The 27600-nt window shown below is 46.2% G+C and overlaps 6 protein-coding genes across 6 annotated transcripts; 3 read left to right on the top strand and 3 right to left on the bottom strand.

Annotated features, from left to right (window-relative positions):
- Nucleotides 1-7378: 7378 nt before the first annotated feature.
- On the top strand, nucleotides 7379-8346 carry W97_00753 (uncharacterized protein; the record flags this gene model as incomplete). Its single annotated transcript, XM_007778665.1, has 3 exons — nucleotides 7379-7943; nucleotides 8001-8102; nucleotides 8153-8346. The coding sequence occupies 3 exons, from the start codon at nucleotides 7379-7381 to the stop codon at nucleotides 8344-8346; spliced, it is 861 nt and encodes a 286-aa protein (XP_007776855.1).
- A 3295-nt stretch (nucleotides 8347-11641) lies between these two features.
- On the bottom strand, nucleotides 11642-12100 carry W97_00752 (uncharacterized protein; the record flags this gene model as incomplete). Its single annotated transcript, XM_007778664.1, has 1 exon — nucleotides 11642-12100. One exon carries the CDS (start codon nucleotides 12098-12100, stop codon nucleotides 11642-11644), a length of 459 nt encoding a protein of 152 aa, XP_007776854.1.
- A 971-nt stretch (nucleotides 12101-13071) lies between these two features.
- W97_00751 (uncharacterized protein) lies at nucleotides 13072-14958 on the bottom strand (the record flags this gene model as incomplete). The annotated part of the gene is made up of 1 exon (XM_007778663.1): nucleotides 13072-14958. One exon carries the CDS (start codon nucleotides 14956-14958, stop codon nucleotides 13072-13074), a length of 1887 nt encoding a protein of 628 aa, XP_007776853.1.
- A 356-nt stretch (nucleotides 14959-15314) lies between these two features.
- On the top strand, nucleotides 15315-16130 carry W97_00750 (uncharacterized protein; the record flags this gene model as incomplete). Its single annotated transcript, XM_007778662.1, has 3 exons — nucleotides 15315-15362; nucleotides 15411-15600; nucleotides 15679-16130. The coding sequence occupies 3 exons, from the start codon at nucleotides 15315-15317 to the stop codon at nucleotides 16128-16130; spliced, it is 690 nt and encodes a 229-aa protein (XP_007776852.1).
- Nucleotides 16131-23733: 7603 nt separating this feature from the next.
- W97_00749 (uncharacterized protein) lies at nucleotides 23734-24690 on the bottom strand (the record flags this gene model as incomplete). Its single annotated transcript, XM_007778661.1, has 4 exons — nucleotides 23734-24039; nucleotides 24116-24459; nucleotides 24514-24596; nucleotides 24653-24690. The coding sequence occupies 4 exons, from the start codon at nucleotides 24688-24690 to the stop codon at nucleotides 23734-23736; spliced, it is 771 nt and encodes a 256-aa protein (XP_007776851.1).
- A 305-nt stretch (nucleotides 24691-24995) lies between these two features.
- W97_00748 (uncharacterized protein) lies at nucleotides 24996-26045 on the top strand (the record flags this gene model as incomplete). Its single annotated transcript, XM_007778660.1, has 1 exon — nucleotides 24996-26045. The coding sequence occupies one exon, from the start codon at nucleotides 24996-24998 to the stop codon at nucleotides 26043-26045; it is 1050 nt and encodes a 349-aa protein (XP_007776850.1).
- Between the last annotated feature and the right edge of the window lie 1555 nt (nucleotides 26046-27600).

Below are 27600 nucleotides of genomic sequence, written 5' to 3'. Positions count from 1 at the left end.
CTAGAACTAAACTATAAAATCTATAATAAAGAGCTACTAGCTATTATTAAAGTATTTAAGTTATAAAGAGTATATCTAGAAGGAGTAAAGTATTTAATTTAGAATTTTATAGATTATAAGAATTTAGTTTACTTTACTACTATAAAGGTGTAAAACTATAGATAAGTATAATAGTCTAAAGAATTATTAATGTTTAAGCTTAAAACCTACTACTATAAAGGCTTTAAGAACGCGAAAGCTAAAACTTTTAGTAAAAAACTAGATTATATAAAAAAGTAACTCTAAATAGTTAGCTTAGTTCTAGAATAGTATCTAGATAAAAAGATTACTTATAATTATAACATACTTATAACTACTATAATAATTATAAATAATAAGCTTAAAAATAGGATTTAGAAAGTATTTATATAGAATATATATACTTAGTAAGCTCTTTCTAAAAGACTTAAAGGATTTAAACAAACTAGTAAAGGGCTACTATTATTTAAGAGACTAGTATATATAATACTAGCCTAATAGATAGAGATTATTTAATAGTACTAGAATAGGCCTATTAAGAGATACTATAGTATCTTTAAAATAGTTAAAGTAATTAGCCGCATATACTTCTTCCTAAGACTAAAAAAGAAGGTAAAGGAATATATTATAGTATATAACCTATACTATAAGATAAAAGTAACTTAATATAAGTTATATAGATTAATAGAATTCGTAATAGTAATATTATAACTATAGGCTTTAATAGCTATAGACTTTATTATTAAACTACCTCTTTCTTAAGAGCCTTCAATAATAGTAAAGTATAATTCTACACTTACTGTTATAGGCTAATTAATAAAAGAAGTATACTTTATACTATATAAAGAATTATTTAACGCTAAAGAACTAGTATATATATTTCTTTAAAATATAATAGTAATATAAGGCCTACCTAAGGAGATTATCTTAGATAGAAATAAGCTATTTATATTAAACTTCTAGATAGCGCTTACTAGGTAGTTAGAACTATACTATAAGCTTTTAATAGCTTACTATTCTTAAATAGATAGATAAATAGACTGTATAAACTAAGTACTAGAGTAGTACTTAAGAGAATATATAAACTACTAATAAATAAACTAGATATTATTATTACCGCTTATATAGCTAGTATATAATATAAGTATAAATAAGACTATAGAATAAAGCTAACTATAAATACTATATCTAGTTATACTATAAACTAAAGAAAGTCTAGAGTTTAGTAGAGTTAGCTAGGCTAACTATAGAAAAAATATAGTATATATATTAAGAACTATAAAAGAATATCAAGTTCCTATTATAGTATTTAGTATTTTACTATAACTAATATAGATCTAGGGAACCTATACTTAAAAAGAGGGATAAAATTTACCTTCTATAAAAAAATATCAAGATAATAAAGCTAAGTAAAAAATTAGATTATATTAGAATAGAACCTTTTAAGATTATTAGAAATATTAAAGACACGAGCTATAAGCTCGACTTACTAAAAAAAAAATATATACCTAGTATTCTATATTTTACTATTAGAACTAGCACCTTCTAAAGTACTAGTATTAGCTAGAGTACTAGATAATTACCTAATAGAATAAGAAGAATAATATAAAGTATAAACAATCCTTAATAATAGTACTAACTTTAATAATAGTATATATAAATACCTCATAAAATAGAAAGATTACCTAGACTTAGAGAATATATTAAAACTACTTACTAATCTTAATAAAAGTAAATTAGCTATAGATAAGTACCTTATAGATCTAAGATCTTAAACGTAATAGAGGCTATAAGAGAATTAGGTAGATTAAGACTAGAAGATAGCTAAGAGATATTACTATTCTAAGTCGCCTAGCTAATAGGCGAGAAGATTAAAATATTATTAACTAAAGATAATTCTAATTTAGGTAAAGAGAAAGTATAATTCTTCTTTAGAATCTAAGCCTATTTACGCTACTCCTTACTCTCTAGCTATTTAATCTCCTTAATAAAAGAAAGCTCTTAGAATATAAGGGTACTTTACTTATCTTTTAAGTTTTTAAGAGAGTCTAGAAAAGACTTCTATATAGTCTTTATAGCGGCTATTATATACTAGACTACAGCTACTACTTTATTAGCCTTATATAGTTTATAATAAAGCTTATATTTCTCTTTCTTTACTATTTCTCCTAAAGGATATTAGTAGAGAATATAAATAGGAATATATATAAATATTTAATATAAGTAACTACTAATAAGTAACTCTTGTTTAACTAAAGATACTATATATACTTTCTAAAAGAAAGGTTAACTTTATAGGGTAGCCTAGTAGCTAAATAGCGCTTATAGGAGGTTAGTATAATAGAATCTTTATTATAAAGATAGTAAGTAAGTTTATAATAATAGGTAGTAGAATTATTAACAGGTTTAGGTTAAGTAACTATAAATATAATAAACTAGTAGTAGAATAAGAAGGGAATAGATATAGATAATTATTTAGTCTACTAACCTAAAACTTTAAGACGAAGCCTAGACTAGAAGGAGAGTAGTATTATAAAATAAGAGTTAATAACTAGTTAGGTGTTAACTAGTATAAGCTAATATATAATATACTTTATAGATTTTAGCGTGCTCTATCTAATCTATAGTAGAGTATACTAAAAAGAGTAAAGTAGATAGAGTAAATAGAGTAGAGGTATAAAGATACCTACTTTAGGCTATAATATATAGGCGCGCGATTTTATACTATAGTATAGCTTAGAGTCATGCTTAACTTAATATAAGAATCTTACTATTCTTATAATAAATCCGATTATTACCTTATAATATTAATCTATTATTATTTATTCTACTCTATTCCCTAACGCCTTAATTAGTATTATACTACACTCTAGTACTAAGCTGTAATTACTTAGAGATAGCAGCTCTATTATATATCTATAGATAGATAGATAAATAAAGTATATATACTAAGTACTAGAGTAGTACTTAAGAGATTATATAAACTCTAAATTTATAAGCTAGGTATTACTATTACTATTTATATAGCTAGTATATAATATAAGTTTAAATAAAATAATAGTATAAATACTACTCTATATAAACTATAAATACTATATATAGTTATACTATAGACTAAAGAAAGTCTATATCCTAGTAGAGTTAGCTAGGCTAATAAAAAAAATGTTTAATAAATATACTAAAAACTATAAAAAGATATTAAATTTGTATTATAGAGGTTAATATTCTACTATAATAAGTATAGATCTAGAGAGTGTATACTTAAAGAGAGAAATGAAGTTTACCTTCTCTAGAAAAATATTAAAATAATAAGACTAAGTAACAAATTAGACCTTCCAAGATTATTAGAAATATTAAGAATATAAGCTATAAGCTAGATCTACTAAAGAAGATAAAGATTTACCTAGTATTCTATATTTTACTATTAGAGCTAGCCTCTATAGAGGTATCTATATTAGCTAAGATACTAAATAACTACTTGAAAGAATAGAAAAAATAATATAAAGTATAAAGTGTCCTTAATAATAGTACTAACTTTAATAATAGTATATATAAATACCTCATAAAATAGAAAGATTACCTAGACTTAGAGAATATATAGAAGCTATATACTAATCTTAAGAGAATTAAATAAGCTATAGGAAAGTACCTTAAAATCTAAGATTTAATTATAGGTACAAACTAGCCTAAGGAAAGAAAAGAGTAACTAAAAAAATTAAATCTATTATCTAAAGTAGGAAATAGATTAGTGTTAAAAGAATTGAATATAGCTACACCTAGGGGGCTTATAATAGAGGTAGTAGTAGTAGTAGCCTTTCTTTTCTATTCTAGCTTTTCTAGCTTCTCTATATTATTAAGATTATAGTAAACTATCTCTACTTTATACTTATCTAGAGAGTATTTAAGCTCTAATATACAATTAATTTTAGCTAACTCTACTATTATTAGCTTATAAGTAGTAGCTCTATAGTTAAGAGCTATTTTCTTCTTAGTATAAAAGTAGAACTATTTCTTATCTACCTTTATAAATATTTTTAAGGAAAAGAGCTCTATATTATACTTATACTTCTTATATAAGTATCTTAAGTAGAATAATAAGCTAATTAACTTCTAATAGTAAGTACTAGTATAAGCACACTTAGTATATTCAAAAGCTATAAAAATACTATATTACTAGACTTAATAGAGTAACTCTTAGTAGTAGATACTAGTTTTACGATAAGATATAGTAAAGTAAGAAAAATAGTTTTTAGAATATAAACTCTTAAAGAGAGAAGCTAGTATTATAAACTAGCGCTTAGTATAGAGTTTATCTAAGACTAGTAGAGTTACTAAGACTATTACTATTATTCTTATTATTTCTAGAAGGAATAGATAATAGGAATAGTAGAGAATACTAGCACTACTATCTACTATATTCCTAATAGAGGTGGATAATAGAGATGATAGAGACTATAGATTTAGTCTAAGTATATAGATAGCTAATTTATACTATAGTATAGCTTAGAATTATATTTAACTTAGAATAAGAATCTTATATTCTTATAATAAACTTAATCTTTACCTTATAATATTAATCTATTATTATTTCTACTCTATTCTATAATATTTTAATTAGTATTATACTATACTCTAGTAGCGGTGTTATCTTATCTTAAGCTAGTATCTATTATAAATAGCTCTAGATAAGCTCTATACTAAGTGCTAGTTTATAATAATAGAGTAATTTAAGAGCTAAGTACTATAAGAAGCTAAACTCTAGTAGTTTACCTCTCGCGGTATTCGAGCGTTTATATTATAAGATAAGATATTAGTTAAGAATTAAGCTTCGCAAGATATTAGAGGCTAGTATAATATTCTAAAGATTAAGAAGATCTTAATAAACTACTTTAAATACTATCTATAGAGAGCACTCTATATCTATATAACTATTAGTATTTAAGAGATTATCTCTACTTCTAAGTTAACTCTAGTATTATAGCTATTATAAGGTTAATAGTCTACAACTAGTAACTAGTATATTATTCTCTCTTACTACCTTAAAAACAAGCTAGCGCTTAGTAATTCTAGCTCTACTTTAAGTATAGAGTATAGATACTAGAATTAGAGCTATTCTAACTATAGTAAGATATAGTCTAGAATGTATTAGATATTAGGCTCTAACTTTCTATTATAATTACTACTCTATCTATATCTAAATACCTATTACTTAAGCGTATAATATTAAGAATAGTATTACTATAGTTAAAGATTCAAGCGATAATATTATACTATAGCTAGCTATAGATAAAGAAGAGCGTGCTAATAAGAACTAGGCTTAGTTACTAGTCTTAAAAGATCTAGCTTATAGATACTCTAGTTAGTAAGTGTCTCTTTTTAGCTAGCTACTATACCCACCTTTATATTTCTATCTATAGTTTTAACTACCTCCTTAACTCTCTATAGCTACTCTAAATAATCCCTTACTATCTTTACTAATAGTAGCTAGAGATAATCTAAATAAGGTAGTTATATAGTTTATTAACTAGATTAAGAGTTAATAGAGCTAGAATATAGAGCTAGTATAGAGTTTCCTTAAAGAGCTAAAGATTTACCTTATTTAGAATAGTTAGAATCTTATTAGATTATAGGAATCTATATCTAAGAATTAGTAGTAGTAGTATAGCTTTAAGCTAGAGTTTCTTACTTATATCTATAAGGAGATTAAGCCGTTTAAAGACTCTTAGTATTAGGCTTACTAAATACATTTTTTCTAATTATAGTTTAGCTTAAATCTATCTATATAGATCTAGAAGTCTTAGATCTTAGTATATTATTATATATATTCTTATTTTTTATATCTAGTGTTTCTTACTAGAGCTAGTTATCCTATTCTATTCCCTAATTAAACCTAGATAGTTGGTGTAAAATATAAGCTAGATTAGCTTTAATAATTCTTTAGTAACTCTAAAAATTCTCTAGTAACCTATTACTAGCTAGAAAAAATTCAATACTAAGTAGTATTTAATAGCGTAATATCTTCTAATTATATATATAAGCGGTAGCGGGGTTTTAGATATATTATATCTTAGGACTATTTTTCATAAGTATTACTACAATATTCGTAGTGTATTTAATTTAAACTAAAAAAGATAATAAGTATATATATAGATTTCTATATAAATACCCTTAGACTATAGTTAGTATACCTAAAATAAGCTCTTACATTTCTTCTACTTACTATATAGATTACTATATATAAGAATACTAAGAATTTCTCTATTTACTCTATTAGCTACTACTCTCGCCTTATCTAAGTCTTTATATTAGTAAATATTAGCTTAATAGAGCTAAAATTAGGTAAGTAGAGTAGAAAGTCGTTAAGTTTAATACTAGTATTCTAAAATATCTACTCTATCTCCTAGCTATAATAAATAGACGTATTACTTATTATAGTAATTAATCTTCTAAGTCTCTTCTATACCGCTAGTAGTAGCTAGTGCTATAGCTAGACTTTAAAGATTATAGCTATTATTAAGCTCTAAATAATAAGAGTTACTATTCTTATATAACTCTTAATTATTAATACTAGTAAAATAGAGTACTACTCTAAGCGCTAGCTTAGTATAGTATTTATAGTAGTAATCCCTTTAGGTTACTAATTATACTACTAGTTATCTATCTATCTATTAAATACGCTCTTATTTATAAAGATAAGCTTACTTTTATTATATTAAAGCTACTAGGCGTATTAAGCTACTTATAATACTATATCTCGCTCTACCGCTTATTATAATATCTTTTTATAACTCTATTTAGCCTACTAAAGTATTTAGTAGATAGTAGTAATTAATAGTCTAATACTATATATCTAGTTAAGCTAACTAGCTATCTTATTAAGATATATAGTAGAGTAGCACTCTTACTATTTAATTAATACCTATACTACTTATTAGCTATAGTATTATAATAACTAGCTAGAGTAGTCTCATATTCTCTTTTATAATAGTAAGTAGCTTTAGATAGCTAGTGATAACTAATAGAGGCGGGTATAGACTACTAAATAGAGTAAGGTTTAATTATATCTAGTACATTATATAATAAGAGGCTTTTATTACTCTTTTAATCTCCTTAATAGGAGTATCGGTTCATGGAAGAAATATAATAGTATTAATAATATCTTCAGGTAGTTTACGACCTATTACGGCATTAAATTATAGTATAATATAGCTTTCAGGCTTCAAGACGATAACTAGTGGTGGCGGTGATAATTCTCGAGTTCTGCCAAGAAATGCAGCTACGTTATGCAAAGAACAATATTTGTGCTCGCAAAGGCCGACCGCCAACCCCCTCTCCAACCGCTCCCCCAAAAACCTCCACCATGCCCGCCCGCCTCGCCGGCAAAACCGCCCTGATAACGGGCTCCTCCTCCGGCCTTGGCCGCGCCATCGCGCACGCCTACGCCGCCGAAGGCGCGCGCGTCTGCTGCGTCGACATGTACCCGACGCTGCGCAACGCCGTGAACTCCTCCACGGGCAAAGCGGACGACTTCCACAACCGGCGTAGCGACGGAGTCCCGACGCACGAATCGCTCGTTGCGGAGTACAGCGGGGATCATATTTTTGTGCGGGCGGACGTGACTCGCGCCGAGGACGTCGAGGCGGCGGTCGCAGCATGCGTGGAGAAGTTTGGACGGTTGGATGTCATGGTTAATAACGCGGGGATCAGCGTTGAGAGCACGCATGTGAGGCCGCTACGGGTGCACGAAACGAGCGAAGGAGACTACGATCGGACAATGGCGATCAATGCCAAGGGCGTATTCCTGGGGTGCAAGTATGCGATCAGGCAGATGCTGAAGCAGGAGCTAGTGGAGGGGAGAGGGGGGGATAGGGGGTGGATTGTTAACACGGCGAGCACGCAGGGGCTGGTCGCGTATTATGGGACGCGTGAGTCACTGTAGGATGGGTTTGGGGATGAGAGGGAGGCTGATTGAGAGATGACAGCTTCGTATTGTGCATCCAAGGGAGCGGTGGTGCAGCTCACGAAGCAGGTGGCCGTGGACTACGGACCGGACCGCATCCACTGCAATGCGCTGTGCCCAGGCTGTGAGTCACTTTCCACCCGCCAGAGTGATCGGCTGATATGTGATTTGCAGTTCTCAGGACGACCATGACGCAGAACATCCAGAGCGATCCTGAAGCCCAGCGAGCAATCGATGCCGCACACCCCCTCGGGGGCATGGGTAACCCTGAGGACGTTGCCCGCGTTGCCGTCTTCCTTGCCAGTGATGACGTGCGGTGGATGACGGGTGTTCCCCTGCCTGTTGATGGCGGCGCAGTTTGCTTATGAGGTTACCATCCATGGGCAGTTTCTAGGCAGCAGACCGGTCGTCAGAAGACGTCCGGCTCCAGTTACATGCCTTGATTCCTGAATAGTGTCGGGTCCATGTAGTGGAGACTTCCGGTATCAAAGAGCCGGAAAGCTGCCATTAATAATCCTGCTGAAGGTCAAGAGTTGTCGCTGGTCGAGCGTTGGCGAAGTGACGAGATATGGTATCGGGATTTTCGTAGCCACCGGTTCGTTCATCGGTAAATCTTTAAGGTGCTGTGACATACGTGATTAGCAAGATAATCCAGGAGCTTACGGAATGTTCATAAGTCTCGGATGGTTGGTGTGCTCCCCAAATATTACAGTGTACGCCTGATCCAAAACGCTGGACCATAACCTTGCGGTCAAGCCAACAGCGTTCGTTGCTTCGCATGTTCCGGAAGAGAGAAAGGATTGACACCTATCCCTACGGGATGTAACAGAGTGATCGCGGGGCAATACACGGTTGTCTAGACGATATATCTGACGTGCTGGCAAAGGTATCAAGTTATAGCGAGCATGGCTTACCTGACCATTGCTTGCTCTTTCGTCTCCAGATGACCACGCAAACTACCGCCTGTCTTAACATCTGACACGGCCATCACCGCACGTACGATGTTGCGGCAAACTTCGGAGCGGCTGTTGTCTAGGATGGCCGTCAACCGGAGGCTTTCGAGCGAGTCAGCCTTGTTGCAGCGATTTCGGCTTTGATAAAGCCGCAGCAGTGCTTCTACGTCGAGAATGGAAGTGCTCATGGATCCTCAGATCCTTGTAGGGCGGTTGTACGGGCGCCGGCGTGGACGGTGATGTCGGAATGTGCGAGATGTGTCACGCATCCGGAGTTCACCGGCGGTGACGGTCGATTGTAAAAGAAAGCTCGGACAGCATGTATCCAAAAGGCCTCAATGGTTGCGCTCAGTCAACGCCGCCTGGTTTCGTTGCACAATGAGAACAGCCACAAACAAGGATTCGTTGAAAGCGGAAATGAGTGATATGGATGAGGCGTTGGGGGAAACGACGAATGAGAGAGGCAGTGGATCATCCAATGCTTGTGTTGTATCGTAAACGTGGAGCACGTTCATTTGCTGTTGAAGGACGCTTTAATTGAGAACGCAAGGAAGCCGTCAAGGATGAGGCACAGAACTTGCGAGGCGCGGCTACTCCGTGCTGTCTCTCTATGGTAAACTCATTTACTTCACGTCAGCAAGACGCGGTCCTTCGGAACGGTAGTTTACGCTCTTCGCTCCAGTTCTCATGAGGTTGCCCAAATTTGGAAGAAATTAACGATCAGGGGGAAAGCCCGACATCGAGCGTTATGGTAACCTAACGATCAGCACAGGCTGCAGTCCGCAGCACTCATCTATTTGAGTCTTTAGTAATAAGCGGATGTAGACTCCAGCTGCATATGCAGAGTACAGGCACTTGTCGGGATGCTTGCAAACAGAGTCCTGCGGAGGTGCTTTGGTTTGTCTGGTGAGGGAGAGACGGAACCGCTGCGAACGGACACTACAGAGTTGAATCCACGCATCGGCCAAGGCAGAATACATACAGAAAATGAATGAAACGACTACGGGTATCGGCTATGCCGCTGTAAGAAGGCTGGTGTCGGAACTAAGATGCGGGGCGGCTAAAGGGCATTCGATGCTGCTGATAGAACTGCAAGCACGTGTGGGAAGGCGAAGGATGAACCACGCAAGCGTAGGGCTGAAGAACCCCTGGGTGAAATTGGTTGACCTGCATTAGCGCAATCTGAAGTGGCAGATCACCCGTGGATCGATCTTGGAGGATAAATCAACCTCACTCATATCCGTGAAACATGGCCTTTGGCCATTTTGCTGTGTCTGCAGACTGCAACTGCAAAGATTGTATCATATCAACATGCCGACAAGTAATAAATTTGCCATGGGTCATCCCAGGCCGTGCCCCTGTCCAGTCCATCTGCCAAGGCCTCAAATTTGAATGAGATGTAGAGATGCAGATGTACTTCTGGAAAGCCGTTTCATGCCAACCAATTTGATTTCATCCCTCCCCAGAGACCCGCAACGAGGTGGATACAATGGCGAGGGAGCTTGCGCTCCCCGCCCTCGAAGGTCTGGCGCTTTAAGAGAGCGGGCGACCAGCTTCGAAGACTCGCGGTTGTCCATGAACGAGAGAGGACACCGCTAGAACTGCTCACGCCTAAGAAGGACCTACGCTGAGCGAGTGCGCGAAAGGTACCATCAGAGACTTGCGAAGCCCATCAATGAAGGGGAGCGACGCTACGAGACTTGAATGCTATCCAGTTCTTACTAACATATCTCAGGGACAAGCGAGCGCCCAGTCGACAGTTTTCAGAAGCCTCCAGACTCGCCCAGATGAGGACTTACAACGCGGAATCACCCACGATATTTACTGCCTCGGGCTACACTCTGAAGAGGGCTTACAGCGTGGCATCACCCACGACTGACTGCCTCAGATAGACTTTCCCCAGAAAAGGACTTACAGCGCGGCAGTGCCAACGATACTGACTGCCTTATGCCCATGCGAGGACTTACGACGCGGCAGTGCCAGCGGTGTTTACAGCCTCGGGCTACAACCCCACAGAGAAGGACTTACAGCGTGGAATCACCCACGATACTTACTGCCTTCAGAAGAGGACTTACAACGTGGCAGTGCCAACGGTATTTACAGCCTCGAGCCGACACTAGAAGCGAGCGTCTTCGGGTGTTACCCCTACTAGGACTCGTGGTTAATAACCCATCCTCCACCCGTTCGAAGCCTTTCAGGTGAACAAGCGAATGTCACCGTCCACGCCTTAGTGAGTGTGTAACGAGTCCCACCCAAGCTTCGCACTCCCCGAAGCCCTACTCAGAGCAGCGTCGCGCCAGGCCATCCGAGAGGTCACTGGGCAGATCACCGTCCTTTCACGCCCGCCGCACCGGATGGTAGCGACTTGCACCAGGACGTTCCAAAAGGAACAGTCACCGGGCTCTTGGCTGCGGGAAATGTCCCACGAGGACAGGACACCACCACGAGGGCGCCATGACGCCACCACGAGGACGTTCAACCCAACCTTGATATCCCGGCCCTCGAATCCGCCACTCCTCCCGCCTCCCGATTGTAAGCTGTCCGGCTGCCCCGATGTTTTGGCTGTCCGGCTGCCGGTACGGTTCCGAATCCGTTTGACTGGTAACTGGTTATCGGAACCGTCCGATGGTAAGCTTTCCGGCTGCTCTGATGTTTAGGCTGTTCAGCTGCCCCGATGTTTTGGCTTTCCGGCTGCCCACCCATCACCACCTTATGTCGACACCACCGTGGCGACCGACACGAACCGCACCTTCCGGATGACCGTAGGATGGCCGACGGCTTTACGAGCGGTACCAGGCGACTTTGGCGAATGTCTTGCCGGCCTCAAGTATGCTGGGTCGTAGGGTCCAGAGCCAACCAGAGCGCGGTACTCCGCCACGCACTCTGCTTGGTGAAACCCCATGGGCAACCCAGTCAGAGGATCCTTGATCCTCAACGACGCCTGGTATTGTTCCGCCGTAAATTTGACCCGTCCCTCCGGCAATGGCTCTTCCGGACCGATAGTGGACGCCTTCCCAATCGACGGATAAATCGAACTTGCCGCATCCTCCTCATGAACAGGACAGATGGCTGGTCCGTCGCAGACCACCTCCACCACAGGCTTGCGCCGGGTGATACGGCGCTTGATAGCCTTGGCGGTGGTCTTCAGCAGTTGGCGAAGGCAACCCATATCGATCTCTAGGATATTGTCAGTGGTGGTTTCTCCAAGCCATGGAGCGCCGACAACTTACCGTGTGGTGCTGGTAGTGGTAGTTCGGTGGTGATGGTCGTGAGATAAGAATGCTCTTACAGTATCGTTAGTGGTGAGTCTCCAAGCATCTTCGCGGCTCAGAACTTACCACGAATATTGATGATGATTCTTTTTGATGATGATAATAGCGTATAAAAGCTTTTGTGCTATTGGCGACGGTTAGCTTTCAAGCAGGTAGGCGAGTCAAATTCGGTTCAAGTCACTAGTGTAGTTTGGATAGGAGGGCGTATGTGCTTACAAAAGTTTGCTGTCCTGTTCACAAGGTTTCCCTGGTGAGTTGCAAGAGGGAGGAAAACAAGCGCGGGGAGATGTTGGTTTCTGTCTCCAGGGTCTGCTTACACCCTGAACACAACAACCGGGTTACCATGCTGGATGTGGAGTCTCCACACTACGAACCATAGATCGCTTCAGCTTACTCAGGGTCCAGAGCTCGCCGATACCACTGAAGGAAGGCGTGTCCGGATTCGGCAGTGGCCCTCTATCAGCTTCAACACACCGCCATGCATAATTCCCTCTGTAACACGAGCCATGCATGTCGTACTCTTTATGTGTTGTGTCTCATCTGTAGCTACTGTCGTCCGTCACTTGCAATTACTGAAGCCTGTTTGGAACCGACCAGAGGAGAGCAGCGTAAGAGGAATTTATGTATGAACATTGCCACAGGGCGCAGCCTTGTTTGGAGAACGAGTTTGGCAAAGGTATGAGCATCGTTGCGATCTACCTAGGTATAATATTTACAATCTCAGCTTGAGTTTACATAGAACCTGCCGAACGCCATCCGCTATGCTACGCTCCCATCCTCAGAACGCCCACCATCAGATCAGAACCCTTAAAATAGTCCGAGCACACCTGAAGCCATGCGAACCGGAAGTCGTAACTCTCTGTCACTGTCACCGCTCCGGGATATCCCACCCTCCATCCACGTCCTCCAACTCATCACTATCCCAGCCATCCTCCTCATCGTTCCGGACCATCTGCAGAAAACGCTGCAGGCCGACACGTGGTTCTGGCGGTGCTGCTGCGTTTGCAGCAGCGGGGGCAGCAGCCGGAGCTGGATCGCGCTGCCGCCGCCGAGGTTGTGGTGGTTGTGGTGCGGGTCGCTGGAGGCGTCTGTCGAGAGCCTGGCGCTGGCGGATATCGTTCCACAAGTCGTTTTCCAGTTCGGTCGCTTCGTCCAGCTGCATCTGCTGCAGCGCGACAACGGGCGGCGGATCATCATCTGTGCGGGGCGGCCGCGGCGCTTCCGGCGGAACCCCTGGTGGTGCAGGCCCGTCCCGATTTTGGTCCTGGTTGCCCTGAGCTGCATCTGCCTCGTTCGCCGCGGCGATTGCGGCTTCCCAACCGCGCGCGCCATCGAAGTGTACTTCGCCATTCCCCTCGTCCCCGCCTTCCAGTTCCCAGAGGCGCATGTAGCAGCCCTTGTCCGGTTGGTTGAAGTGCTGATACGGGTTTCCTGCGTCGAGCCACGCTCCACACAGATAGCAAAAATGAGTACGGCACTGGAAGCAGTTCATGTGGTTGCATCCCATCGTCTTCTGACAAGGTGACGAGCATGTCGGGCAAGGCGAGGTATGCAGACGGATGTAATCGTAGGATGCCTTTTCTTCTTCTGTGAGCTCGGTATTCGAGCGCGGCCAGCAGCGTACGAACTCGCCGTGCCAGCCGCTCAGGCACACACGGCAGAAGGCGTAGTTGCAGTCCTCGCAGATGCGGAGACGGTCCGCCGAAGGTGGCAAGTCCTTTGGTTCATTCTTTGGTGGTGTTTCAGTCTCGGAATCGGAGTCAGATTCGACGATTTGCGAGAGGTTCGTGACTTTCGGATACTTTTTCGAGCGGGCAGGTCCTTGGCACCAGGTGCGAGGGCAGTAGACAGTTGTCTTATCGCTCTCCAATTTCTTCTTACGCTTGAGTTCCACGTATCGCTGCACTGCGGTTCTCTCGAGCGGGATCTGCAGCAACTCGCTCGGATTCAATGTCCGCTCGCGTTTCTTTTTGCGCTGTGTTGATTGAGCCGTGTTGCCACGCCTGTCTTTTCCACAGTCGGGTGCAAGGCATTTGATACTCGCCACGTCACCTTCTGTGATGGCGTTGTTGTAGAAGTCCTGTAGACATGGCACGCAAAAGACGTGTCCGCAGCGCACCATGCGATGACAAGACGATCCCTTCTTCGGCTCTAGGCAGACTCCGCAGTCGAACGTCTCCTGCTCGAACTTCTCGCGCTTGGCTTCGATGTCAAAGTCCAGCAGCGCGATCTTCATGTCCTGTGCCACCTCCAACATACCTCCCGCACGCTCCGCGAGGTCGAAGCCGCGCTCTGCCGCTTGCTGAAGGTAGTCGATGTACGCGAAGACCACTTGCCCATGGCCATACTCTTCCCACAGTTCGGCGCATTCGGCTTCCAGGTTCCGTGTTACATCTTTAGGTAGCCATGCTGGTGATGTGCTCAGCTGCACTTGTGGCGCTTTCTCAGCTGGGTAGCCCGCGGGCAGTATTATGTGTAGACGTAGGGGAGGTAGGTATGACAGGTGGCGAATCTCCCACGGAGCTGCTGCAGAGGCTTTTCGTCCTTCATTATCGGAACCAGGTGGCGTGAGTAGGTTGGACAGCGGAGGCGCGCCGTCGACGGGGAAGGGGAAGACGACGGTCAGTGGCGAGGCGGGGGCAACCGGAAGGTCGATAGTGGCTTTGAAGGGATTCTTCTCGTCAAGGACAAGCTCGGGGAAGATTGCGGTTATAGCAGAGAGCTCTTCTTCTCGTTCATCTTCTTGATTGGCCATGGACCAAGGCCTTGAGGTGCGGCGGGGGATGTAGATTACTGCGTGGCAAGTAAGGGAAGTGTGAGCCGTGGTAAGAGGTCACAGTGAAGTTCAGGAGTCAAGGTGAAGGAGCGGACGAGAGACTCGTATTAGTTGTAGTAAGAAGAAGATGCAAGAAACTTTTTGAGTGACTCTGCGGGTGGCGGAGTCATGATATTGTGAAGGTGAGTCGCCGGATGACGGCAGAAATCCAGGGTCTAGTACGGCGGCCCGTTCGACCAAAGACGAAACCACCACGCCAGCCTATCTCGACTGCACATGCCGCATGTGACAACTTCCTCACTTCCAGGTCTTTTGAGGGATTCTCGGCCACTACAATGGAGGACCCTCCTCTCGCGTCGCTATCTTTGACACATGTCAACTATGTACGTACATCGCTTGCAGCGCGCTACAAAATGGCTCATCTGTAACAGAATCCCGACGACCGCCTCTCCTACCTCTGCGCATGGCTCGCCCTCGTCCCCCAAGGCCTCTGTATCACCTATGCAACGCTCGTCTGGTCGACCCGCGAGGTCGAGGTCCTGCTCATGTTCACCGGCCAGCTAGCGTGCGAAGCCCTTAATTGGTGCCTGAAGCGCTATATCAAGGAAGAGCGGCCGAGGCGTACGTCCCCACACACAAGCCACATTTGCCCGCCGAGTGCCCCAAACTATAGTGCTAACCGGTGCATCGGCGACACAGAAATGAACGGGAAGGGCTACGGCATGCCCTCCTCACACGCCCAGTTCGTCGCCTTCTTCTCCGTTACCCTCGCCCTCTTCCTCCTATTTCGCCACATACCACACCCAACTCAGACACACACACCCATCACATTCATTGAACGCGCCCTCCTCGCCCTCATCTCCATCCTCGGCGCTGGCGCAGTCGCTTGGTCGCGCATCTACCTCAATTACCACACCCCGCAGCAGGTGCTCGTTGGGTGCGCCGCCGGGGCGGGCTTTGCGGGCGTGTGGTTTGTTTTGACTTCGTATCTGCGGAGAGCAGGATGGATAGATTGGGCACTGGATATGGCGCCTGCGCGGGCGCTGCGGTTCCGGGATCTCGTCGTGCAAGAGGATCTGGTGGATGCTGGGTGGGCGCGGTGGGATAGTCAGAGGAAGAAACGGCTGTTAAAGCCAGAGAAAGACAGGTAGCAGCATTGTTGCGGTGCATGATACGGAATAGAAAGATCTATGTGCTTAAGAAATTATAGCATGAGCAGAGTCACTTATACAATCTTAATTATATAAGTACACTATTGTCAATACGTTATCTGCGGATATAAGTGTAGTCATATCTTATTCCGTCAATAGAGTCTCAGAATATATCCCAGTATATAGCCAATCCTCGAACTTAGCCGCCACAAATAGTATGCGAAACATTGTAACTACTGGCAGTGGTTTTGGCGGCGGCAGGTGAAAGTACAGTTTCTGGATGTCTACGCAATCTCACATGCGCCGGACTCCTGCCATTGCACTCGTCTAGATGTTGGCGCAAGATACACCGAGAGAGTCGCGGTAACGAGATATCTTGAAACTGTCTTAAACACAACTCTACTGACATGGGATTTCAAGCTTTCATTTCCCCTAGCACAACCTATCCAAATCCTTTCAGCATGCGTGACCTCTATCTTCTCTGGCTTGACGCCGGCAGCCCTCTCCTCGTCCTCGATAGCCTCTCGATAGCCTCCGCATACGCTGCCCCTTCCTCCGTGGCGCTACAATTTGACGGATGTAGCCGCTGATACTAACAGACCTCTCAATAGCTGTCCCTACCCTCTGTCGTTACAAAAGACTGCTCTATATGATACTCTCATTAGGTACAACATTTTATTTCTGTAGTGTCGGCAAGTCCGTCACCGCTTTAGTTTTCATTTTGGCGACTACATTAGCTTGTATGCATGTGCGGACGGAAGTGTCGGGTAGCTCCGAGTACATAGTTCCCTCGCTGCTGGGACGATGCGACCAAACATCCGGAACACGATACCTAATACATATGTATTTTTCGTGGCTTGCCTATCTTGCGCTGAGTCTCAGCTGGATATGGTGCATCCTTTAGGTAGCCCCGTGGGGAAACACTAGGCCGCTAACAACTACAGTATCCAGCGGCCGGCCTAGTTATTACAAGTAGCCGTGCCGCTCCACCACCACGTCCGCAGGACGTGCCGAGCAGCCAAATATCATTTAGCAGCCAAACATTACTTTCACACAAACGCGCTATACAAAAAATGTCAACTCCACTATATTTAGTCTAAGAAGATTTCTTCTTTAACTACATAGCTTATAAGATATAGTATTATTAATCTACACTTTATTTTACCTATAGGTAGTGACGTAGTTAGTGTGGAAGAACTCTTAGGTGGTATTACTTTTATATAATTTTCCTTACCAGAAATATAGTGACGCTTAGCTGCTAAATGATGTTTTGCTGCTCGGCACGTTCTGCGGACGTGGTAGTGGAGCGGCACGGCTAGGTATCTGTCGCGCCATTATGGTTGATGGCTTGCATGTGTACAAACATAGAATGGATTCAGCTCAGCTGCTACTGTCGCTTGCAAAAAGTGCGGCCGTTTAGAAATGAACTCCATCCATCCCTCCTCCTCTCGATTGTTAAAGACCAAAACCACGTTTTACACAGCAATGTAACGCTTAGGTTATAACTTAATACTATCAAATGATGCAGCATAGCTATAGCTATTTAGTTATAAAGAATAGCAGCGCTATAATGCTAAAAATTGTGGTGCACTTGGTTTTCTTCGAAAGCCCGCCGCGCACGTGGGTAGCGGCGTGTAGGCTTTCGAAGAAAATCAAGTGCACTATAGAATCACATATTTTAAAGACTAAGAAGAGTAGTAACGCTATGCAGCTGCTAATCTATTAATCATTAGATAGCTGCAGCTGTGCTGCATCCTTTAAGAGTATTAAGTCATATCCTAAGCATAGAATTGTTATGTAAATGTGGTTTTGATCTTTGACATTCGAGGGGGGGGGTTGGATGGAGTTCATTTCTAAACGGCCGCACTTTTTGCAAACAGCAGTAAAAGCCACAACCCTGTAGAGATCCGCGGTCTGCACGATTCTAACGACAATCCACTGTGGACCCAGACACGCTACGACCGACACTCAGCCAGCCTGAAAATTACGCCTCCGGTCCAACTGGTAAAAGCTTAAGAGCTTTTAGCCTAGCTTTAGTCTTGCTTGCGTTGTGGCGCGTTACATTGTACCAAGTTGTATTCTTGATGTTCAGCCTCACATTTCAGCCAGCCTCAGATACCTGTACGGTGTACACCTTGCAAACAGCTGCATCTCAGCTACTCTCCTGCAGTTAGGTATCCCATCTTCTCAGCTCACACTTTCTACGCCGCATTCTGCTTGCGTGATGGGGTACTATCGCCTTGACATTGTGATGTTTTCGTGTGCTTGCCTTAACTATAAAGCAGGTGCTCGCCTTCTTCTCACCTCTAGGCTCTACTTATCTTCACAACAACATCTTCCTCAACAGATCCATTCAAGTATTATCTCATCAGCTTCTGCTGTCAAAATTCCCGAGTCCTTTGGTTCTTTCATCCACAAACGTAAAAAATCAAACTTCTAAGCCGAAACGCACCGTCAAGCCATTCATAATGCACTTCACCCGAGCTGCTGTTCTCGCCACTTTGGCCACCCTCGCTCTTGCAGCACAGACTATTTTGGAGACGTCAGGCAATGATGTTCTCACGGTTGTGCGTTGCCAAGCTGCTCCCTCCTGTTCAGCTGTCACCGACAAAGGCATCCCCAACTGCGTCCTCGATATTTCAGACGTTGCCTCCGCCGCCGAGTGTCTGAGCGACTGCCAGGCTGACTCCCGCTGCAAGTCTTTCGGCGTTTGGCCCGGCTATCCCAGCGGCCTCAAATGCGCTACTTACGCCTACACGATCGAATCGAACCCCTGCACTTCTCCTCCGTTCTCTTCCACTGGCAGCCTCTACGACGTCGCAGGCTGTTCCAAGTACTGCAGTGGAGACATTGACGTCCCGGCGCCCAATTGTGTCCTTCAAGTCGTCGGAACGGTCTCTTCCGATGCGGATTGCATCAGCCAATGCAAGTCGTACAGCGGTTGCAAGAGTGTCTCCACTTTCACGCAGTGGAACCAAGGTCTTACTTGCTATCTCTATGCCGACCTCATCGAGGAGCACCAATGCTCCAGCCCCCCTCTCTCTCAGAATGCCAACCTCTACGATGTCGCTGGATGCCCGTAGAGCGTCTCCGCGCGTAACAGGAGGAGGGGATCACGTAATGCTATCATGTTCTGATGAGTCGCTCGTTACGATATTTGTTGTTCAGTTTGATCTTTTTGCACCTTACTCTTAACCACTCTCTACTGTCTCCTACTTGCACTTGCCCTTTGTTTATCTACATTTTATGTTCTCTCTATATAGTAGCATGGTGGCTTGATTAGTCAACTTATATTAGCGTGGGCGAGACGCTTGTATATCTTGTATATACTAGAGATTATGTTATCAAGCGTAGCCGGTCTTTGTGATTTAGTAAGATCTGGTATCATCTTAGTTTAGTCTAGTTGCGCATCAAAGTCCCAACTACGATGATGCTAATACAAGAGTTTTACATAAAAGATGAGAGAAGTAGTTCGGAGTCTCCGAATAACAGAGTGACAATAAGGCGTTCTAAGAGGTTCTGTGTAAAGTGATTAGGTATCTCTATTCGCAGATAACGCTATACCCCCTTCTTTATTCTCTTCTTTATCACGAACCACGGTCGGAGGAGGCAGAGGCCGGAATTAAGGAGGTGATCAGTACTAAGTATCACGTAGCAGACTCGGCCTGATGGAACCCCATAGGCAATCCGGCCCGTGGCTCGTCGGTAGCCCTGTCTCTGACATGAATCTTTCCATCAACGGTGACCAAAAGGGAATATTCTCCACTCCCCAGTTTTGTAGTGACCCTGTGTACAAATGCGCGGAGAGAGCAGCAGACAAGAAATGGAAAGAGGGGCTCGCAAGGCGGGATTGAAGTCCGCTGGAACTGAGGTCCCGATGGCGCGACGATAGGAAACCCAGAGCACGGTACTTGGAATATCAGACACGTCCTCGGAGTACCAGAGCCCATTGGAAACCCCAGTTTAGTGCTGTTTGATTCTTAACCGCCTGTGTACCCTGTAACGGGATGGGTTCATCCTCATCGCAAGGGTTTTCCAGGTCCAAGCGGAGTGGTCATCCCAATCGACGGATTGATGCTCGAAAATCGGCATCGAACGAGGAGGTGGTGATTAAGAAGTCTGAGGCGTTTCTGCTTCCCCATCCATGTGGATTGAGACCGCGATGAGAACATGCCGAGCTTTTGTCGAAGATCAGCTTTTGACCGCGTATCCGTGCTGCTCCAGTTTTCGGGCTGTTCGGCGTCCAGCAGGCGCGGCTCAAGAGCGTGGTGGGGTGGAGGTGCAGGTGTACCCCAAGACCTTGACTATCCCCCAATCGGCTGGCCGGTCTGCATGTGGCTTGATCTCAGAGAAGCGCCTCAGGAAGTCTGAGATCCGTTCCCTCTCATCCTCGTGCCACCTCTCCAAATCCTCCGTATATTCTAGGAGAAGACCGAGCTCTCCGAAACTGAGCCGGTTGATGCTGTAGACGCGGACTCAACAGAAACGCTCTCCTCGCGAGCAGTGACTGGCGTGGCGAACCGGACCCGGGCCACTACTGGACTCCGACGCCGCCTCCTCGGTCAATGGTGGCGTAGTTGTCGCGTTGTCCTGCATGACAGGAACAACGACCTGACCGTCACATGGACGATCTTTACAGTTTCTGGCCCGCGGACCTCTCGAGCTTGATCGAGTAGCCATCAGATCCGACTCTCTGCAAGGCATTGGCATCCTCGCATCCCTCGAGCGTCATCTCGTGAAGTCGGAAGCAACGGACCAAGATTGCTTGACAACAGCGCCGAAGTTATTGCTGCTTGAAGGATGCCGGAGTAGATCTCAAAGGAGCGAAGCCGGCAGTCCTGCTTCGTGTCTCTGGTGGTCTCTCTCCCGTTCGAGGCGGAGCGCAGGTTTCGGGTAAGTGTAGTAGTGGCTACCATAGGCTTACGCCGCATAAGATAACGCTTGATGGCCTTAGCCGCACACTTGATCAATGGTCGGAGACAAGCCATACTTCCTGGCAGGAGAAGCTGTGATATTGTTAGTAGTACTCTCCAAATCATTGAGCGCCAATAACTTACCGTGTCGGATTGGTAGTAGCGGATTGAGGATTCCTCCACTCAGTACTGAATTCCCAGGTCGAGCGATATAACCGTGTTACCACTCCGATCGACGGCGGTCCAGCTGCCTTCTCAGCAATAAAGCTGTGGGCAGCAAAATATAGCCCACTCTTTGACCTGAATGCGGTAAGTGGTCCTGGCTCGTGAATCGTGGCAGCTTCAAGGTGGCGCTCCCAATCCAGAGCCTCGGTATCTCAGATAGAGAGCGAGCTTCTCCAGCCTAAGCTGGCCGATGCTGAGACCACCAACTTTGATGAAATTATCTCTTGATAGGCGACTGGCCTGGAGCAGAGTTGGCAAGCAGATATCCTGCTGCGGTGAGGCTACCTTCTCGATTGGCGGATGGGGTAAGGTGGCCGCGTCATCCCTCCGGGAGTAACTACCGCAAAGTCGCAAGTGTTGGTCATCGTGGGCTTGGGCATCGTGGAGAAACGCTTGATGGCTTTGGTCAGACAGTTGGCCAAGGGAATGGTATGCCGAACCAATTGGTGGGGCAAGCTGTGATCTTGTCAGTAATAAACTCTGGAGCCGACAGATGGTGGAATTTACCACGTGGTGGTGGTGGTGGTGGTGGTGGTGGAGGATGCCGCATGATCGGAATGCGCAAGGCCTCCTGGGTATCGCCAGTGATGTGTCTTGAGTAGAATAAATGCGCGAGCGTTACCATACGATATCTAAAGCGGAAACTGTTCGCGATGGTGGAGTGTGGTTGGACGTAGATGATGAGAGTTGAGAGACCTCAAGAACTGTTAGCGGTGAGCTTCCACGCAGTTGAATGCAGACAGCTTACCGTACCAAATACGGTGATCGGAAGAGCAGCGAGGCAGCCCTAGCAATGTCAACAGCAAGTCCAACCGGCCAGGTATCCATAACTTACCGAAGGCAGGCCATGCTGTATCAGTAGAACGACACACCAGGAACGTGTATCATCGACCAAGCGGAGGCGTGCATGACTGATTCGGGGGAGTGGCCAGATCATGTTCGAAGGTTGGGTGCTGTACTAGCCGGACTCCGTGGAAGCTCTAAGATTACGTCATCGATTCATGGAGAGGTTGCTGAGTTGGACGAGATTCTGATGGTCGGCACAGTCGGCGGGTTTGGTCCATTAGGAGGATTGAGGGAACTTTGGGAATGATATGCAGGCGTGGTGGAAAGAGAAAATAACAACGGTGGTGGGGCAAGGTACAACAGCAAAGGCTGTTGATGCGTGCGTCCTTCAGATTTTACGGGCAAGACGCGCGGTACGGTTCCCCTAATCTAGTAGCAGCGCCTCGACGGCTGCCAATACTATAGTAGGGAAGTGCCAATCGTCGCTTAAGGCTCGAGGAATTGTCCGTACCGAGTGAGCGGCTATTTGTACATGTGGCAGGTGGAAGCTGATAGGCGGTGCAGTCTCACTCGCTGTGACCTGATAACTGCCTGATAGCGATGGTAGAAGCAGTTCCTGGCAGGGTGGGTACGGGAAAGCTCGAAGGAAGAAGCGGGCTCTGAGGCGCACCAGTGCTCAGACAGCTGCCCGGGCGTGCTTTGTGATCCTGTCTCGACGGGTCGCTGAATCACTTTGTAGAAGGTGTTGGATAAAATGGTGTGAAGAGAGCTGATGTCATCCAGCGCATGGGCACTTTCCCACATCTTACTCCAGCTGCTCAGGGTAACTTGCGATTGTCTTGACAAGACTCTCGCACAGCTCCGAAGTCCCTAGTGCTGGTCCAGCAAGTGAGGTCTCGCTCGAAGAGTTTAACTGGTAATCCTGCTACAAACTCGATAGAGAGACCGCGGGGATGCCGTCCGATGGCATACCCAAGGTGCTCAAGGGAAATCCACAGTGGCGCGACTATCCACCAGCCAGGTTCTTTACAGCATGGCCGGGAAAGCTGCTGGTTCGAGCAGCTTGATAGAAGGCGCTGATTGGTGTTGACTTGCGTTCGAGTCATGCTGTCCGCTAAAAGTTGCCTGCATGCGAGATTATGCCGCTATGCATGCCTTAATAGCGGTGCACAATGCTTGACAGCCCATCGAGAGACGATGCGGATGTAACAGGCCGCGGCAATCCTGAGTGAGACAGCGCCAAGCACGGATCCCATCTGTAGTTTACAGTGCCAGTCCTTACACGTCATGTAGGGATAAATAGAGTTGACAAAGCATTGATGTCGAAGACGGACTGTTGAACTGACCTTCTGGAATTGCTTCAAGCATTTCGATGGAAATAATCATGTTCGGATGAGCTAGCGAGCGCAAAATGCAGCTTCAAACAGAGGAGCAATGCAGTCCAGTGGTGATATTGTGAGTGCGTCTGATTAGGTGGAGAGGTGTAGGGCAAGACAGCCGCAGACTGCATAGTGTTGGGCCTGGAAACTTGGAGAGCGGAAATGACTTAGAAGCAGGCAGACTACGAAGGGCATGGATATTTGCAGCTTTGATACTCTTTTTCCGGAATATCCCAAAATCTCAGCGTCACGATAGTGCAGGGCATTTCCTGCCTGCGAGAGCCCTTTTGCAACACCATTTTAATGTATAGTAGAGACTTCCATCTTCTTTCCGTCAATCTTGCCGCCGTGAGCGAGTATCAGAACGCTCGTATGGGGATCTACTCCTACGTTTGCGGCGTCGGTCGGTTCTATCTCGTGAGTCCGAACGACGCCCATCATGGTGGTGTCTGTGGGGCAGCTCATCATCCCTTCGATAATCTCTGCTTCGTGACCTCCGCCTTTCCCTGTCTCGGGAGCGTGAGCGCGACCTGTGTCGCCGATGGCTGTCCCTCTCCCGATGTCGTGAGCGCGACCTTGATCTTCTTCGCCGCCGTCGGTCGGTGTCTTCGTCAGGTCTTGCTCTTGACTTTCGTTCCGCTCGTCGGTCGTCACGCTGTTCTCTCCCATCAGATGGCCCTACTTTCGCCGCCCTTTCTCCACTCAGGACTTCCGCTTCCGTCGCGCCGGGACCCGGCCGAGGATTATAACCTTTGTATCCAACACCCTTGCCGCCTTCATCCTCGTCGCCTGCTGTCGCCTCTGCAATTGCCTTTTTGACATCTGCCTCACTAGCCGCACCTCCCAAAGGCGCCATATTGGGGTTGTTCCTCTCCTTGACGGGCAAGCCCAGCGCTGCGGCCATGGCGTCCTCTTCCGCTTCCTTGATTCGGCGTATCTCCTCGGCGCGGGCATCGGCGGCAGATTGGCCGGAGTCGCCTTTGGCGTACCAGTTCAGGTCTTTGTTCTTTTGCCAGCGGCCAACAGCTGGGAGACGCTATTAGCGAGTGCAGGTTGAGGAGAACGGCATGGAGCTCGTACGAGCCATCAGCGAGTGGCCGAGATAGTTCTCGCGGTGCTGGTCTGCTTTGACATCTTCCCATTTGAAGTCTGTACGGCCGCCCCTTTGGTAGAAGAATGTTAGCACGTGGCAACCTTCGGTGGTGGGGGGGACAACTACCGGCTGCCTTCCTTACGGACACTCTGTAGCAAGTCCATGATGACTGCGTGATCGCCTTCCTGGCGACCAGGCGAAAAGAAAGGCCGTAGTCTTGCTTGGTAGCTAGGCAAGAGTGCTTAGAGATACTGTGATGTGCTTCCGAGTTGTAGTGGTTCCAGACAAATGTGGTGATGAAGCGCGAAGGAAACGCGGCGGATGCCGCAAAAAGCGATCGGTGACGGCGGGACGGGCCGTGAAGTGGAGCCTCAGGGTTCAAGGGTTCTGCTCTGCAAGGATCTCATCACCGAAGCTTCAACACAGCTTGAAACCGTATCAGCACCACATTAACACCCCACACAACACAATGGCCCAAGCAATACAAGGCCCTCTCGATGAGACCGTTTTCAGCGACCCCGGCTGGGCCGTCCGTAATGGCTGGGGCTGCCTGCACATCAACTCCATCCTGCATTACTTCGGCTCCTCGCCTTTCATGGATCCCACCTCCAACAATCGCGTCCTCATGGTGCAGGCGCAGAGCAACCAGGACACCTGGAACAGAATCATCGACTACCAGCGCTTCGAAGCCACGCTCCGGGGCATGCAAGGCATCGAGTACGTCGTCACCGGCACGCCGCAGCAGCTCAACGCCCAAGGCGAAGACACCGGCATCTGGGTGATACGCAAGCAGAACCGGCGGAAGCGGCCCGGCGCGCAGGACGAAGTCACAACACTAGGGACCTACTACATCGTCGGCGAAAACATCTACCAAGCGCCCTCCGTCGGCGACGTCCTCAACCACCGCCTCCTAACCTCCACAACCGCCTTCTCCAAATTCGTCAGCCTCGCCTCCTCCCTCCCGCTCTTCACCCCCGCGACCGGCCACACCTACCTCCCCGCCACCTACAAACCCGCCACCAAAACCATTGACCCCGCCCGGAGCCGCGCCACAACTCCCGGCCTCGAGCCCCCGCCCTCCTCCCAAGCCAGCATCTCGCAGCCCGTCGCAGGCAAACCGACACCCAAAATCACCGCCACCGACGCCCGCACCCTCTTCGACAGCCTCGCTCTCTCCCTGCGCTACGGCCACGAATTCATGGACGAGAACCCGCTCAAGGGCGAGCCGGGCTCCTTCCACTTCTCCGCCACGAGCCAGGCCGTGTACGAGCAGCGGCTGCAGCGGGAGAGAGCTGCGCAGGCGGCGGCAGCGGCGGCTGCTGCTGCTGCAGCACAGTCTGCGCCGTCTACGCAGGGGAGCCAGCCGGGGAGTCAGGTTCAGAGCGCCGTGGGGACGCCGATGCGGGATGAGGGGAGGGATAAGCCGAGTCCGGGGCGGAAGGGGAGTGAGGGGAAGCCGAAGGCAAAGAGGAGGAAAAGCAAGGCGCCGACGAGTCCGAGTACGCCGATTGCTGCGTAGGGCGTGGAAGAGTGAGAGTGACGGGGCCGGTGGTCTGTTTGGGTGCTGCTAGTGTCGGATATCTTTGGCGGGATTTGAGGGCGCATCTATCGGCGTCTCAATCTCTCCTTCCTTTCGACTTGTCCCCGGCGATCGCATTGGCGGATTTGTGTTTCAGAGCGCATGATACCCAAGTTTTAGAGATACATAGCATCTCCGGCGCATTGCGAAAGCTACAATTTCCTTCTCGGATTATCAACCGTAGTGAATGCCTTAACTGGCCTCAGTAACCGGTTCCGTTGGTCAACCATGCCTCTAGCATTTACCGTATGCTACGTCTAACCTCTGATGTGTTGCTTCTAGTTCGGGCGACGGTGAACTGGCCTGTAGGTGAGACTGCCACCTACCACAGATGTAGCGAATACGATCACAGTTGTTACGTTGACTGTTTTGTACAATGCGAAGGACCAAACAACAGCTTACGGTAAACGAGTAGACAACCATTTTCAACAGATCGGATGATACACGCGCTGCCGGAAATGTAATCACCAGGCGATATCCTGAGCCCCAACTCCAACGTCCGTCTCTGATACGTATGAAATTCCCAAACCACAAGGTCTCCCAGAATCCCAACGAGGACGTAATACCAGATATGCAACGCCAAGAGCTACTCCCACTTGTGCCGGATGCCTCAGAAGCTCCTTCAATTTCTGTCGCAGTCGTCTCCGCCAAGAGCGTCACTTCTCGTACAGTTTCCTCCCATCAGGATTTCTTACTTCCGGGCGGGTGCTGAAGCATCAGCTTCACCATAAGCGGCGTACCAACCCCGTCTCGAACTGAGTTAGTGGATCTCAACACATCCACTGACTAGCACGCCGCTTTCCGTGCCCCCGGGCCGGGGCAGAAGAGTCTTGTTGCTTGTTTCTCTACGCAAAGGGACACGGCGTTCCGCCAGACCAGCTACATCCGTTGCAAGGAATCTAAGTGGCTACTCAGCTGCACGTATCGCATCCTTTCCTCTGATTTCGCTTGGCCGTTTCCTGTATAAGGTAAAAAGCCAGTACATGCATCGCTCGACTATCGCGTGCGGTGCGGGTCGCATTTTACTCATCCGCAAGGCAGCGAATTCACTAGCTGCGGAAGAGCGGCTCCGCATCGTCGTCTTACTCTAGCTTCAGTCATAATAGAGGAGGGCGGAAAGTCGTGGGGTGTAGAGCGCTTCTTCTCAGCAGCTGCCTGATGTGCGGCGGCTTGCACATAGGGGCGACTCTTGCCTTCGATAGCTGTGGCTTGAGGCGGCGTTCTTCATGCTATTGTTGCGGCCGGGCGGAGCGTAGAGGTGAGGGCCTGACCGCTCGCAGAACAATGTGCTGCAATGCTCGTCTGATGATACTCGCGCGGGGAGTGTAGCGGCTTAGAAGCCCGGGCGTTATCGCTTCTCCTTTTATTCCCGCTCTACCGTTTCACCCGTACGGCAGCGCAGGCGGTAGGGGGTTCCGATAGAGCCGTTTCGGATGACCCTGATAAAGTTGTGTTGAGAGATGAACGTTTCCAAACAATGGATCTTCTCGCTCCC

Source organism: Coniosporium apollinis (assembly GCF_000281105.1).
Source record: "Coniosporium apollinis CBS 100218 chromosome Unknown supercont1.3, whole genome shotgun sequence".
Classification (NCBI taxonomy): Eukaryota; Fungi; Ascomycota; class Dothideomycetes; genus Coniosporium; species Coniosporium apollinis.
Note: the sequence above shows the minus strand (reverse complement) of the source record. Positions and strands in the feature narration are given on the sequence as shown.